Raw genomic sequence first — 14,920 nt, 5'->3', positions numbered from 1 at the left:
TTATGTTCAGTTTATAAGATGCAAGTTCCCAACATCAAATTCTTCATAGATCCAGATTCAAATTACTGTCTCACTACTAGATTACCAAAAATATAGGCCTAGTGTGGAGCCATTCTTTAAAGTAGCACAAGCCTGAATAAGTTTAATTAAGCAAACATCTATTTAAATAGATTACATTACAAAAAATAAATAAATTCGGTTAAATTTAATAATTAAGGCAAAAAAATAAATTAATTGGAGTTGTAGCCAATCTGAGTAAAATTGGCGTTTGATTTTGTTGGGGCAGCGGGAGCTCAGGTGGTAGACCGGGTTGCCTCATTATCATGAGGGTCATGGGTTCCATTCCAGCTCCCGCCAGGGATATTCTGCTGTTGTGTCCTTGGGCAAGACACTTCACCCAACTTGCCTGTATTAGTGGTGGTCAGAGGGGCCAGCCTCGCCTCTGTCAGACCTCCCCAGGGCGGCTGTGGCTACAAGTAGCTTACCATCACTAGCAGTGTGTGAATGTGAGAGTGTGTGAAAGCGTCTTTGTGTGCCTAGAAAAGCGCTATATAAGTTCAATGCATTATTATTTTAAAATCTCGCGAGAGTTGAGATCCTCCAAGGCGTGTGCTGTATTGCTGAGCCAATCAGTGCAGAGCAGAGCCTCTCCCCGGCTGATCCAACCTGTCTGCTGCGGAGGACCAGAGCGGACCACATCCATGATCGGGACGGGCCGATCCGGTGAATCTTGCCGTGAGCCATGGGCCTTCTGTCTCTGAGTGTTTGGACTCTTGGGAACCGCAGTGTCCGCTCATGGAGACGGGACTTTTCCACATTTTCAGCCACAATTTGTACCGTCGGTACTTTGGTATGATTAGTTTTTAAGCTCCTTAGTTCTACTTTTTGTTTTTCTCATTATCCATGCAACATTTATTTGTCATTAAACGCGTTGGTTATTTGGTGTTAAGTTTCAGCAAAATGATTTGTGTGACTTTTCTGGAGATGTGTCGTGGGAAAAAAAAACTTGTCATCTGTGCAGACAGCAGCTCATCCAGCCCTCTGACAAACAAACAAGCTGTGTTTATGTATCATTCCTCAGCTGGACTCCCATGAGGGGCAAGCAGAGCTTCTGCGTGCAATTTTGTCGTTTATGAAACAATTTCCTCAGTTTATTCCCATTGCAATTCAAAAAGGTCTGTTAGATTTAAAGTTCAAAACACATTTCCCCTTAAAAGGTCCATGCATGCTAATATCGTTAATAAATAATATATTGCATACAGTTTAATTTTGTGTTAATTAAAAAGGATTTTCTCATGCAATCAAAATTTAGTTCAAAGTTTCCTTTAATAAACTGGCATGCTGTTAAATAGAAACTCTCATTAAAGGCATTATAATCAGTTCAATGAGAGGAAACGTAGGTTCAGAGTAGTAATGAAAATTCAGTAATCTTGTAACTGATGTTTGGACAAAAATGTGCAAGGTGGATTTTTATCTAAACCACGACTGTAAATGATAGCGTAATACTATAAGTTCTTGTTTCATTGCTTTTTTGTATTTGAGTTTTACTTTCATTCTTGTTAGAAGCTGCTCGAAGGCTTTCATCAGCACAGTTCTCCAGTCAAACTGCTATTCTGCTCCAACAAACCACCAAAAGGTACAAGAAGTGCACCTTCTTCTGCTGTTAGAGGGAATAATGAATCTAAATTAGCACAAGCAGTGACCCAAATCTTTTTGGCTGCAGTGTGAGGCATTTCTTCTTTGTGTTTGTTTAGATTTGGGAAGGATTTTCTCAAAGGGCAAACCAACCAATGGCAACAAAGATTCTGTAAAAGGTGGGAATTTCTTCATCTTTAGAAAAGCGTGTTCAGAATCCTATACATGCCCCTTTTTGCCTTTATTCGTGCTTATTTTCATTTTTGATTATTTAGATCAAAACACCAAAGAGAACGAGTCTGTTGGAAGGAAAAAGCAGGAAACGAATGATGACGGAGAAAAAAGAGGAGAGAAAAAGAAAGGATCACAGTGGTGGAATGGTGTTAAGGTGTTTGGTATCAAACCAGATTTCAACACTTCTGTTCTTTTTTGAAATACCTTGAAGAAAAAGTTTCCGTCTTAATGATTTGGGATATTTAATCAACGTTATTACAGTAGTTTGGGGATATTTAATTATTTTTTTACTCCCTGACAGAGACGGACATATTTAAAGGTGTGGACCACTGGAAAATAATTTTGTAATGATTATTTCTATTTATAATCACACACTTGAGTTTTTCATGCAGGCTGAACATGACAAGAGTCTACACCTATCTCCCACATCAATTTTTGAAACGGTGAAATGTTAGGATTTGAAAAGCATGACAGATCTACGTCACACTGTCACCACTTAAAGCTTCTTTCCGGAGTATTTCTCTTTTCCGATGGCACCATCTAGTGGCTAACAAGTATATCACACAAAACGTCTGTTGCTCTGTTTTTTTTTTAAGAAACTTCACATTTCTGTTTATAAATACGCTTCTGTTGCCAACAAACAGAGCCAGAACACGCTGTTTTACGAGTATTATTCTCATGTAATCTTGTGTTCTCATATGTTTATATTTTAGAGACTTACTTGTCCGTGAAAAGTTCATCAACTCTGCATCAGCCGAGGTATTCCTTAAATTTGAAGCAAGTAAGCAATAGTCTAATGCTATTGGTTAGTTCTGGTTGGCACTCAGTTTCCTATTGCACAGAGTTCTGCGGGGCAGGGGGCGTGCTTATAGTAAAAAAAAGGACGTATTTCTTACATTATATCCCAGTACATGACAAGATAATCACTTTTATGGATTTCTGACAAATCATACATAATTTCTGAAAGGAGAAAACTCCGGAAAGCTGCTTTGACATTCATGGACTCTCCCATCTTGACTCACGGCGAGGAATGCTGTTGTCAGTTTAGCGTCCAGGAAGCGTCATTTGGAATCCTAGGATGTCCAAGGAAGGTCCCACCTTTCTTGCCTCTGATTGGCTGGAAAGGCTTTCCTGTGATTGGCCATTTTATGTAAGAGGAAACAGTTTTTCCTAGAGTTTTTTGAGGAAAATTTAAACTCATCGCTTTAATACACATCCTTTCTTATTTTGGAACAAACCAGTTCCAAAATGAAGTTAAATCTGATTATGATTTAGACCTATTTTTCACCAGTTTTCATTATTCAACAAAAGAAACAGACTTGATGCACACAGCTGGGCAGAATAGGGCAGTTTTATTACATTTCAATGCCAGGTAAGGCACATATATTTATCCTATGTACTATAATACTTGAGAGCCAAGAGATATGAAGTAAGTCCAACAGTTTGATAAATGCAACAAGATTATAAATTCACATTTTACATTTTTCAGTTTTTTATGAAACATAAAATGTTTTGCAAAACAGGACAGAATGGTTATTATTTTACAAAACTGCCCAAAACAGCTTTCTGCTGGTGGCTGAAGGACAGTCTGCACTTAGCGAGGACAGTCGGTTTTCTGCTAAATGAAATAGCCAATCGTAGTAGAGCCTTTATAGCCAATCAGAGGCGAAAAAGGCGGGATCTTCCTTGGACATCCTACAATTCCAAATGACACGTTCAGGAAACAGCAAGAAGGCAGTTAGCATTAGCAACTCCTCCACACAGCAGAACTCCTCCAGGCCAGTGTTATTTGTGGATTGAAAACGTCAACATTGCAGACAAACAGAGTTAGTGGCACAGTGGAGTTGCTGTGATAAAATCTGAAGCAAGATGTCCAAATATCAGGAAATAAAACTCGAAATCCTGCCGTCTGAAGCTCAGCTGTGGCATTCTGCTAGTTCCTGAAACAGGCCCATCTGAGCTCTTCTTCCACAGAGTACAACTTGCAAGGCCTCTATTCCTATTAGAGACCACAGATTAAATGACTGTCCCAAACCATTTTGGTTAAAAAAAATGCGGCAACATTATGAAGTTCAGTTTTACAATGTTTTCTTTAGACTTTTTTGTACTTCAAATTTAAATTATTTATATCTGATCTAAGAAGTTTCTTTATTAGTTATGAATACAATATTGATCTCATTACATTAATTCATCCACCAGAAAGCTTTTCCTCTGCATGGAGGAATGGTGCTGAACCTGGCCTTTGGTGCAGCCGGCATGGCCACAGCTTTTCTTTTCTTCCGCTTCAGAGGGACTGGAGTCCAGATCTCCTGGAAGGATTTTGTGCATCGCTACTTGAGCAGAGGCGTGGTGAGATTCACAGACAGTTCTACCTCGTGTGTCCATATTTGTGACATGCAAGCACACTAGTCCTTGTGCTCTCGGTGCAGGTCGGTCACATCGAGGTTATCAATAAGCAGTATGTCAAAGTGTTTCCTGCTGAGGGAGTGGACTCATCTGAGGTGGTTAGTAAGACAACTGTCATGTCCTGAGGAGTTGCTGTCTGTCTGATGATACACAGAGCAAAACCAGGTGTTCGATAAACCTTTTTGTTTGTCTTGCAGAGTTATTTGTGGTTCAACATTGGCAGCGTGGACTCATTTGAACATAAGTTGGAGGTGGTTCAGCAGGAAATGGGCTTGGACTCCATCCCAGTCCTCTACACCAGTGAAAGTGACTGGTGGGAGATGGAATTGAAATATTAAAGCAGCTGCACATTTTTCTCTTGTCATTCAACTCTAATAGAGGCTTTTCTCCCCCCAGGACTGTATTTTTAGGTGTCCTCCCAACTTTACTTTTGGGTTGCATTTTACTTTTTGTCGTGCGTCGGGGTCCGATGGCAGGAGCATTTGGAGGTGGCTTGAAAGGAATCCCCTTCAGGATGAGTAAATCCAAAGCCAGGATTATTGAGGATAGAAACAGCGTTCGCTTTAAGGATGTGGCAGGATGTGAAGAGGCCAAACTAGAGGTTTTGGAGTTTGTCAACTTCCTGAAGAACCCAAGTCAGTACCAAGACTTGGGAGCCAGGATACCAAAGGTCAATCAGACAAGCCTTTTTGTCATGTGCTACTACAGATTAAGGTTCACATGCCACGGTAGAGCCTTAAAATGTTGCTCCTTGGTTTTCAGGGTGCGTTGTTATCAGGTCCACCTGGAACTGGGAAGACTTTGCTGGCTAAAGCCACAGCAGGAGAGGCCAGTGTCCCCTTCATCACAGTCAACGGCTCTGAGTTCCAGGAGGTCTTTGTTGGTGTGGGTCCTGCCAGGGTCAGTCCTAATTTGACCAATCCAGAGACAGTTTATGATGCTGTTAACATAATCTGTTGTTTCTTTTCTTTCTAATAAATTTGATAGATCAGAGATGTGTTTGCCACAGCTCGAAAGATCGCCCCTTGTATTGTTTTCATCGATGAGATCGATGCAGTCGGCAGGAAGAGAGGCCAGGGGAACTTTGGCAGCCAGGGAGAACAAGAAAACACTCTGAACCAGTTACTTGTGGAAATGGATGGTTAGCAGTCTCTTAGACATTTTACTTTTATATTACTGATATTTTCTAAAAGCCCCCTGTGTGTTTTGTGTTTCTGTTACTGCAGGATTTAACAGCAGCACTAACATTGTTGTGTTAGCTGGCACCAATCGAGCTGATATCCTGGACCCGGCTCTGATGAGACCTGGACGATTTGATCGGCATATACGCTTGGGTAAAATACGACACCGAAGTCTCTGTAGTTTGCATTCCAGTCATCTCCCGATGAGCTGTATAATTTTCTGCTCTTGCATAAATGTTCCAAGTAGTTTATTTATACTTAAACATAATCACTTAATGACTTTTCCTGTTTATTTGATGCTGTTTTTTTTTTTTTTTTCTTTTTTTGTATATTTTTCAGTGAATGAATGCTATCAGCACACATCAGGCAGCAAACCGTTCTCTGGCTCAAATGCTAATGTTTAGATCAGGATGTAACTTATGCTGTTTATTCCTGTTTGAGATTAGGTGCTAAACTTGACCTTGATTCCTGTGAAAACTATCTTTAAGTTTATTAAATTAAAATCTCATCTCCCGTGTCTGCTCCTCAGTTACGTTATTAAAGCCAGGCATAGCATTTGACATGCTTTCATGTTTGATGGAAAGGACTGATCTTTTCATGCAGGCTGAGATGTAATTTGGTTGATGCAGCGACGGTGGGAGGGCCAGCTGTCTCTCTGACAAAGAAAACATGGCCACAACGACTGAGCTGCTTTTCATTTAAAGAGCAAGTCACCCCCAAATCAACTTTTTTTTGCTTATAAACTAAATAAACGAGTGTCTAATTGTGCTGCAGACACGTGTAGTCAATAATGTGGCACTTCAGTGCATTTTAGTTAAAATTTAAATATTCTGCCTAAAACTGTCAGTGTTGTGCCGTTGTCAGGTAAAAACTCTGCACTGTAATTGAATTTAAATCTGCCACCGCTATTGGCTAAGAGGTATGCTATGATGTAAACTGGTACATTATGATGTCACAATGCTGTCGTGAGCCTGTGTGTGTGTGTGTATTTGTTAGCGGCTCCGCATTCTCGGTCTGCCTGGCAACAGCATTTGTTGCATTTTTCAAACATGAAGTGGGAGTGGAGTTAGTCTCTGATAGGGGGTGACTTGCTCTTTAAACACAACAACTGGCAACTCACATGCTTTCTCACTATTGTCCTGTTCTATCAGTTGTGCGGTTTGTATGTGTCTAGATTTTCAGAGTTTGTTTAAGGTGCAGAAACAACCGACCAGTGGCGTGTCTAGATTTTTTTTGGATTGGGCAGCTTGGGGCATAAATGTGGACAAAGTTGGCTCATGTAAACGGTTTATAACTTAGATTTTTTTTTTAATTATGATTTTTTAAACAAAATTACAAGCATTAATTTAATTGGCCTCTTTAAACAAAAACAAAAAACATCCAAGCACAATACCAATGATGCATTTTTATCAATAATCATCTAAGAAAATTTTCCTTGAATAAATGCATACATTTATTATAAAATTGGGACTTTCTCTGGCGTTGTAAAGTCAGGATTTGTTGAGAAAAGAGAGTAGGACGCGCTTTGGATGAAGTAGATGCTATTTCCAGTCTAGCATTTTAGTGCATTTAAACATTTTGTGATTTGTAATTATTTAAATATTTTTCAGCTATCAACAGAAATAGGTGAGCTTTAAAGGGACATTATGGAAGTTTGACAGCAAAAACATGTATAGAAATAATACATTTCTTTTTCATACATTCTCCTGCAATGCCCTGGTCCTGTAGAATGAGCCCTGGCATTTTTACTGTGATTGCCTGTTTTTCTGTAAAATCACAGAAAAAGAGAGTTGCTCGGGTCGAGCAGGCTGCTTCGTGCACGTTCACGCTCAGGCATAGCCCGTAGCATTTGCTATCAGTAGCTTTAGCAGCAGAGAGTGAGGTAGTGCCAACTCAGCGACTTTGTCACTGTTCCTAACGCCTAGTGATGAACCTAGCTACATTTCTGAGGACCCTTAGCTACTTTCTTCTAGATATTTCCTGCAAATTAGCAACAAAATAGCCATTTTCGCTCCGAACCGTTCTTTGGTTTGACGTTGTTTCAGCTGTCATCAAGGATATAAATGTTACAGATACTGTGAATGTTACTAGAGTGTAGCTCAACTTGTAAGATGTCTGACTTCCATGCAGAAGACCTGGGTTTGATTCTGGGTGTCAACATGGTTCATTTAGAGTTTCTTTTTTACATTAATGGTATATTTTTTTACAGTAAGATGCCCACATTTTTTATTTGAGACTCACCGAACGGCATTGAATTCACAGATAAAAAAGATGTGGGTTCAACTTTCATTTTGGAAAAAATTTTCAAGCAAGGGAAGGGAATGATCTGAGCATGCAGGAGGACTGACCCATCTTAAACCTTTGTCGGCTGTGCTGAAGAGAAAGGTACAGAAGCAAATTATTTCATTAATTAGCTGCGCGTTCTCCTGTCCTCTGTCCTCTGGGTCACACACACACACGGGACTGTCTCAGCTGTTATTTTTGTTAAGGAGTGTGCACGTACAGTATGCGCGCCTCGTGCACGAGCCTACTATTGAAGCTGCCGTTACGCTTTTGGCCTGAGGGGGCAATCGCGAGTATAAAAATTCAAAAGTCCGTAAAGTCCCTTTAAAACATTATGCCAATGAAAAATATCAGTGAAATAACCTCAATATCATTAAGAAATTAAATGTCTGCCCTGGTTTGTTGTTTTGTTTGAACCCATTAGTCTAATTAACTGAATTTCAGAAATGTTTTGGAGCATGAACCAAGCTCCAAATGTTGTGTTACATTTGATATTTCAATTTTTATATTTTCCAGATTTTATGTTTTTATTTGTTATAAGTTCTAGGTGTTTTACTGCCTCAGTTTATGGAGTGGCCAGTCTTTTTACAGAAAACAGCGCAACCCCCCACCCCCCGCTAGACACGCCCCTGCAACCCACACCAGCATTATAGGGGCAGTTTTCCTTTACGTTTATTCAAAAAGGTACACGCTCTGGCCTAATTTAAAATTCAGGAAATTCTTGTTCTCTCTTCCGCAGGTTTTCCAGATGTAGAAAGCCGAGCCTCCATCTTTAAAGTGCATTTGAATCCCTTGAAGTTGGACCCCCTTTTAAATTTACAGTCTTTGTCCAGGAAATTAGCAGCTCTGACCCCAGGTTTCACTGGTAAGGATAGATTATGCGGTACCTGCTGTTTATCTTTGGTCCTCTGTATTTTTCCCAAACCCAGTATTCTGCAGTCCTTTATTGGCGGGTTCTAAATCATTTGCACTCCTTATGTATCTTAATATTTACAGTACACAGCTTTCTGACTTTTTATTAAAGAGCAAGTCACCCCCCCCCCCCACACACACACACAAGAGTCTTACTCCACCCACATTTCCTGTTTGAAAATTGCGCCACAAGGAGGCGCCACCTGGCAAACCAAAAGGGTGGTGCTGCAGCAGTGAGTGACACAGACGGTTAACCTGAAACGGGCACAACGCTCACAGTTTTAGGCTGAATCTGTCAGTTTAAAATAAGATGAACTAAAATGTAAAAATACTGACTACATGTGTCAACAGCACTGTTAGACACTCAGTTATACAGTTTATTGCCCAAAAAAGTTTATTTGGAGGTGACTTGCACTTTAAGGAATGAACTTCCAGTCTTATTAGTTTCTGATTATTTATTGAGTGTTTCAGGAGCTGAAATCTCTAATATTTGTAATGAAGCTGCTCTAAGAGCTGCACGTCATCTCAACCAGTGGATCAGCACAGATGACTTTGAGCAGGCATTTCAGAGGGTCATTGGAGGTAAGCTGGAGGTGAAACTTTAAACCACATCTGTACTACAGTTAAAGAGATAGAGTTATTCTTTATTATACTGGATGTTCTTTAATGCTAATGCCATTTATTTAACCTGATTGTTTTCTTATGTTGTTATTGTTTTAACCATCAGTCAACAGTTTTATCTCTGTTAATCACCTTATAAGTCAGTTTCTACCAAAACAATATCAATAAAGTTTAATATAATTAGTGGTAATGTTCTTTAAACAAAGCTGGGATAATTCAAATTTTTTCTAAGTGGACGTCCCTTTTTTGCAGTTTCTGATGAATTGTTTGCTTATTTGTTCTTGATTTTAACCCATTTGATTTTTTTACCCTTGTTTAACCCCAAATTAAAACTATTCCACTATTTTATATAAGATTTAATGGTCTTCTTAAAATCCATTTGTGAGTATTTCCATTTAATTTAATTGTATTTAAATTAGACGTAGCATTTCAGTTCAGTGTTATTTCTGTGAGATGTCCACCTTTCTTTCAGGTCTGGAGAAGACTCAGGGTCTGCAGCTTTCAGAAAAGACCATGGTTGCATATCATGAAGCTGGCTATGCTGTTGCTAGCTGGTTCCTCGAGCATGCTGACCCATTACTGAAGGTATTCAGTACACTTCACCCTGTCTACTTCCCTTATGATTTCATTTTTCTAGCATTTGATCATCATGACTTTCTCCATCAGGTGTCCATTGTTCCTCGAGGGAAAGATCTGAGCTACGTGCAGTATCTGCCTAAGGAGCAGTACCTGCTGACCCAGGAGCAGCTGTTTGACAGAATGTGCATGATGTTGGGCGGTCGAGCGGCTGAGCAGGTTTTCTTTAGCCAAATCACCACCGGAGCACAAGATGATCTCAGGGAGATCACACGGTCAGCTTATGAACAGGTAACAGATTTTATTGCATGCATATAAAAGCGAAGTGTGATTTTAAAGCATATCATCATCAGAACTGTTGGGATTGAAATGAATCTGTAATGTATGAAATAACATTTGAGGTCAAATTTTCTCTATTTTATTTCCGTGCTTTAGGTTGTGCAGTTTGGGATGAATAAGGCGATAGGTCTGGTCTCTTTTGACCTCCATCAGCAGGAGAACGCAGTGACCGAGAAGCCTTACAGTGAATACAAAGCACAGCTTATAGACCAGGAAGTTCGCTCGCTCGTGGAAGCTGCCTTCCAACGAACATTTCAGCTCATCACAGACAAGAAAAAAATGGTAGAAAAGGTGGGAGATGTGTTTTTATTTTTAAACCTGAAGTATTTCAGAGGAAAAAAAGTGAAACAGATTAAATACCAGCAGGTTTCTGTCTGATTTCATGAAATTATGAATAGATTAAACTGTAAATACATAATCAATGATTATGTCATAATGACTGCAAGCGTGGATATTGTATCCCTGCACTCCTGGTTATTATTATTATTATTATTATTATTATTATTATTATTTATAGAAAAGGTAAAGATCCATTTTAAAACTAATAGTTACTGTTGTTTTTAATTGTAGGTGGCAAAACGTCTCCTAGAAAAAGAGATGCTCAGCAGAGCCGACCTGGTGGAGCTTCTAGGACCTCCACCCTTTCAGCAAAAATACTCCTATGAGGAATTTGTGGAACAGCCAGAGGATTATGAAGAGGGAATCTCTCTACCGGATGTGGAAAAGAGTTTGGACAAAAACAAAGGGGATGAAGAATAAACACAATCATCTCCGTTTCCATAGGTCTGGACAAGCCAAGGACCCCTGAGCCCAACTCCAAGTATTAAAACTTTATACAGACACAGAGTTATAACTCTTATTTAGAGTTTTGATTATACTATTGGGCGTGTTTTAGACATTTTATACATGTAATTTGTACAAATGGGATCTTAATATTCTCCCAACACAAAAAATCTTGTGGAATCATAGATTCCACTACTGCAGATGGACATGCAGAAAACATTTTTTCTGTTTTACCATCCATCCATCCATCCATCCATCCATCCATCCATCCATCCATCCATCCATCCATCCATCCATTTTCAGCTGCTTATTCGGAGTCAGGTCGCGGGGGCAGCAGCCTGAGCCGGGATGCCCAGACTTCCCTCTCCCCAGCTACTTGAGCCAGCTCTTCCGGGGGAATCCCAAGACGTTCCCTGGCCAGCTGAGAGACATAGTCCCTCCAGCGTGGGTCTTCCCTTGGTCTGTCCCAGTTGGACATGCCCGGAAAATCTCACCAGGGATCCTGGCCAGATGCCCAAGCCACCTCAACTGGCTTCTCTTGACATGGAGGAGCAGTGGGTCTACTCCGAGCCCCTCCCGGATGACCGAGCTTCTCACCCTATCGCTAAGGGAGAGCCCAGACACCCTGTGGAGAAAACGAATTTCGGCCGCTTGTATCTGCGATCTCATACTTTCGGTCACTACCCTAAGCTCGTGACCATAGGTAAGGGTAGGAACGAGATCGACCGATAAATCGAGAACTTTGCCTTCCGGCTCAGCTCTCTCTTCAACATGACAGGTCGTTACAACGCCCGCTTCACTGCAGACACAGCACCAATCCGCCTATCCATTACGCGCTCCAGCGTTCCCTCCTTAGTGAACAAGACCCTGAGATACTTAAACTCCTCCACTTGAGGCAGGACCTCATCCCTGACCTGGAGAAGGAATTCTACCCTTTTCCGACTTAAGACCATGGTCGTGGATTTAGAGGAGCTGATTCTCATCCCAGCTGCTTTCTGTTTTACATTTTAGAAAATTTAATAATTTTCATTTTACATTGTTTGCATAACCTGCCTCATTTTCAATCTGTACATTCTACAGGCGTGGATCTGGTTTAGGAAGTGTTAGAACATGTTCCTAATTTTGCTTTTGCACATTAGAAAAATACAAACTTATGGCATCACATGCACTTCAGGCAATTTAAAACAGCCCATCGCACTCTGAAGTGGCTGTCATTCTGAACTCTTATTTAACCATTCACCTCCTTATACTACCTCACTATCAAACCCTTTATACACATTCATCAGCTTTGTTATTCCGTGGGATTTTTGCTTGTTGCAGAATTCATTTGGTGTGAATTTAAATCAAACCTGAAACTGAAAGAAAATATAAAGCAAACAATGAGCCAACAGTTTTTTTTTATTGAATCTTCTACATCATCATTGGTTTTGCAACAGAACTCAGAAGTACCGTATTCATAATGCAGACAGACCTAACAGGCTGCAAATAAACTCATCAGCTTCTAAAATAAAATAAGGATTACTTGTGAATTTAACTCGACTTAAATAAAATCGTTGGCACTTCGTTGCGTTTTTGGCAATCTGGTTCTTGTGGTTCTGCCTTCATTTCCTTTTTCTGAACATTCCACGCTTTTTTGTTAATTCCAGGTCTCGGGGACATTTAACTTTTACTCTTAGCAAGCCTTGATCTCTTATAATGATAAAGAAAATGGATCACAGGAGAAATTCCAGGACGCTGGAATTAAAAAAAAAGGAAGGAACGTATCACTGAGGCATTTAGATGAAAACACACATTCTTATTTAGACAGGTGGGAGGTGTGATATGGGGGTAAAACCTCTGTCATGTTAGTCTAATTGAATCTGCAGATATTAACTATTTATGCTTCCATTAAACTTTAATGTTTTGGTAATTCAGAAGATTTAGCATCTCACATTTAATGCTGACATCACTCTGCCCCTCCCCAAGGAGCTGAAGGTGCTTTATTGACCTCCTGGCCTGCTGTTAAAATCACCTGGCCTCCCAGAGTGAATCAGAAAACCCTTTAGAGAAGTTAAAGATGATGATTGTATGAAATTGGCTTGTATTAGTGAAATAATTAAAAAAGAGGAGGAAATTAGAAGTGTGTGTGTGTGTGTGTGTGTGTGTGTGTGTGTGTGTGTGTGTGTGTGTGTGTGTGTGTGTGTGTGTGTGTGTGTGTGTGTGTGTGTGATGCACATTTGTAGAGAGCACAGTATCCAGAGTTCAGCCTGAACTCCACAGCACCATGGGACATCGTGTGGATGATCTCCACTCTGACGGCGTCTCCAACTCAGGGTTCGATAGCGACTTGTGACTTGAACAGTTAGGGATGCTTTGGCCTTTCTAGCTTCATTAAGGGCTCGGCAGTGTCTGAGTCACTGTGATGCTTCCGCTCTCGAGGAGGCTCAACTTTACTGCAGCGCGTCCATGAAGGAGAGCGCATGTAGCCACCCCTGGGCAGCAAAGGCTGGTGGGAGCCTGAGGAACAGACACAAGGAAGGGGTTGCAGAACAAAAGTCAGACGGGATAAAAATGAAAACAATGCTGTCCTGGCATCAATCCTACAGTCAAACCTGTCCTAGAGACATATTTCATTCGGGACATTTTACATGTTACAACCTTGGAAGATATACTGATGTGACTAATTTCAAATGATTTTTAAAAAAAAATTATATTTTATGGTGAAGATAGTATCTAAATATTTTATCTGCCATCTTCATTTTGTAGACAGTTCAAAAGACTCTGGTCGTTTTCACATTTGATCACATTTCATCCTGCAAACCCGCTAAACCCCTGTTATTGGAAGTTTTACATATTTATAGTATATTTTTATTTTATATCATATGTGTTTAAATAAACTATGTACAGGAAATTTCCACGTATTCTAAATTAAAAGGTGAAAGTGAAAGATGGGTATTTTTGCTGATTTATAAAATAATTTCATAAAAGAAGAGCCAGTTGAGGTGGCTCGGGCATCTGTTTAGAACACCTCCTGGAGCCATCCCTGGTAAGGTTTTCTGGCACATCCAACTGGGAAGAGACCTAAAGGAAGACCCAGGACACGCTGGAGGGACTCGGCTGGCCAGGGAACGCCTTGGGATTCCCCTTGAGGAGCTGGCTCTGGTGGCTGGGGAGAGGGAAGCTGGGCCTCTCTGCTTGGGCTGCTGCCCCCGTGACCTTAAGCAGAAGATAATAGATGGGTCTTCCTGCATGGAGTTTGCATGTTCTGCACGCATGGGGCTCTCTCCAGGTATTCCGGCTTCCTTTCACAGTCCAAAAATATGACTGTCAGGTTGATTGGTCTGTCTAAATCATCCCTAGGTGTATGTGTGCATGGTTGTTTGTCCTGTGAGTCTCTGTGTTGCCCTGTGATGGACTGGCAATCTGCCTGGAGACTGCTGGAGATAGGCACCAGCCCCCGGCGTCCCTGTGAGTTTTCAAAATGGATGGACGGATGTTATACTAAACACAAACATGGGAATTCTGATGTTTTTGTCCACTTGGGGGCGATGTTGAGCCTTTCACAGTGAGACAAAGCAAATTTCAGCCTTTCATTATACAGACCCATAGATATGTATATAAACATATCTATGTACAGACCCACCTAATGTTTGGTGTCTGCTGCAGACATCACTCAGAGAGGCTGGTTTATGGAAAAGGAAAATCCAAATCATATCCATCAGAAACACGAGAGGGAATAAAAGACAGAGAGGTGTAGGAAAAGGAAAAACATGGATCTGTGGTGATTGATTGTTTCTCTACGGGGTTTGAATGAGATGGATGTCAAACTCCGAAGCAGGAAGGGCTCCGGGACAACATGAGCCTCGAACACCTGCTGATGTGTTTATGACGATATGTTAAAATATGCAACGTGCGTGATCTATGTTTAAATAACTGTGTGATTCACATTTAAGGTTTCGCATTTGCTCTGC

General features: G+C 40.6%; 2 protein-coding genes across 3 annotated transcripts in view; one reads left to right on the top strand and one right to left on the bottom strand.

Moving 5' to 3' along the window:
• Positions 1 to 83: 83 nt before the first annotated feature.
• LOC107381316 (mitochondrial inner membrane m-AAA protease component AFG3L1) lies at positions 84 to 12,531 on the top strand. The gene is made up of 17 exons (XM_015952920.3): positions 84 to 850; positions 1,564 to 1,636; positions 1,755 to 1,814; positions 1,911 to 2,023; positions 4,069 to 4,218; positions 4,299 to 4,373; positions 4,473 to 4,588; positions 4,672 to 4,945; positions 5,038 to 5,175; positions 5,263 to 5,416; positions 5,502 to 5,609; positions 8,479 to 8,604; positions 9,123 to 9,233; positions 9,745 to 9,857; positions 9,939 to 10,139; positions 10,284 to 10,478; positions 10,758 to 12,531. Exons 1-17 carry the CDS (start codon positions 743 to 745, stop codon positions 10,944 to 10,946), a joined length of 2,304 nt encoding a protein of 767 aa, XP_015808406.3. The 5' UTR covers positions 84 to 742; the 3' UTR covers positions 10,947 to 12,531.
• Positions 12,351 to 14,920, bottom strand: part of dbndd1 (dysbindin domain containing 1) — a 32,795-nt gene continuing 30,225 nt past the window's right edge. For both annotated transcript variants that reach the window (XM_015952919.3, XM_070554967.1), the window contains one exon: positions 12,351 to 13,466. In XM_015952919.3, the coding sequence (XP_015808405.1) occupies positions 13,312 to 13,466 (155 nt within the window). In that variant the 3' untranslated portion in view covers positions 12,351 to 13,311. The remainder of the gene's footprint in view (positions 13,467 to 14,920) is intronic.

The sequence above is a fragment of the Nothobranchius furzeri genome, chromosome 9 (genome assembly GCF_043380555.1).
Source record: "Nothobranchius furzeri strain GRZ-AD chromosome 9, NfurGRZ-RIMD1, whole genome shotgun sequence".
Classification (NCBI taxonomy): domain Eukaryota; kingdom Metazoa; phylum Chordata; class Actinopteri; order Cyprinodontiformes; family Nothobranchiidae; genus Nothobranchius; species Nothobranchius furzeri.
This window is presented reverse-complemented; position numbering and strand designations above follow the sequence as displayed.

What these genes read in the sequence shown, in the direction of transcription:
- LOC107381316 (XM_015952920.3), top strand. Translation starts at nt 743, where the DNA reads ATGGGCCTTCTGTCTCTGAGTGTTTGGACTCTTGGGAACCGCAGTGTC. An exon ending in TCTGACCCCAGGTTTCACTG is followed by an intron (nt 8,605 to 9,122) that starts GTAAGGATAGAT and finishes TGAGTGTTTCAG; the next exon opens with GAGCTGAAATCTCTAATATT. An exon ending in AGAAAAAAATGGTAGAAAAG is followed by an intron (nt 10,479 to 10,757) that starts GTGGGAGATGTG and finishes TTTTAATTGTAG; the next exon opens with GTGGCAAAACGTCTCCTAGA.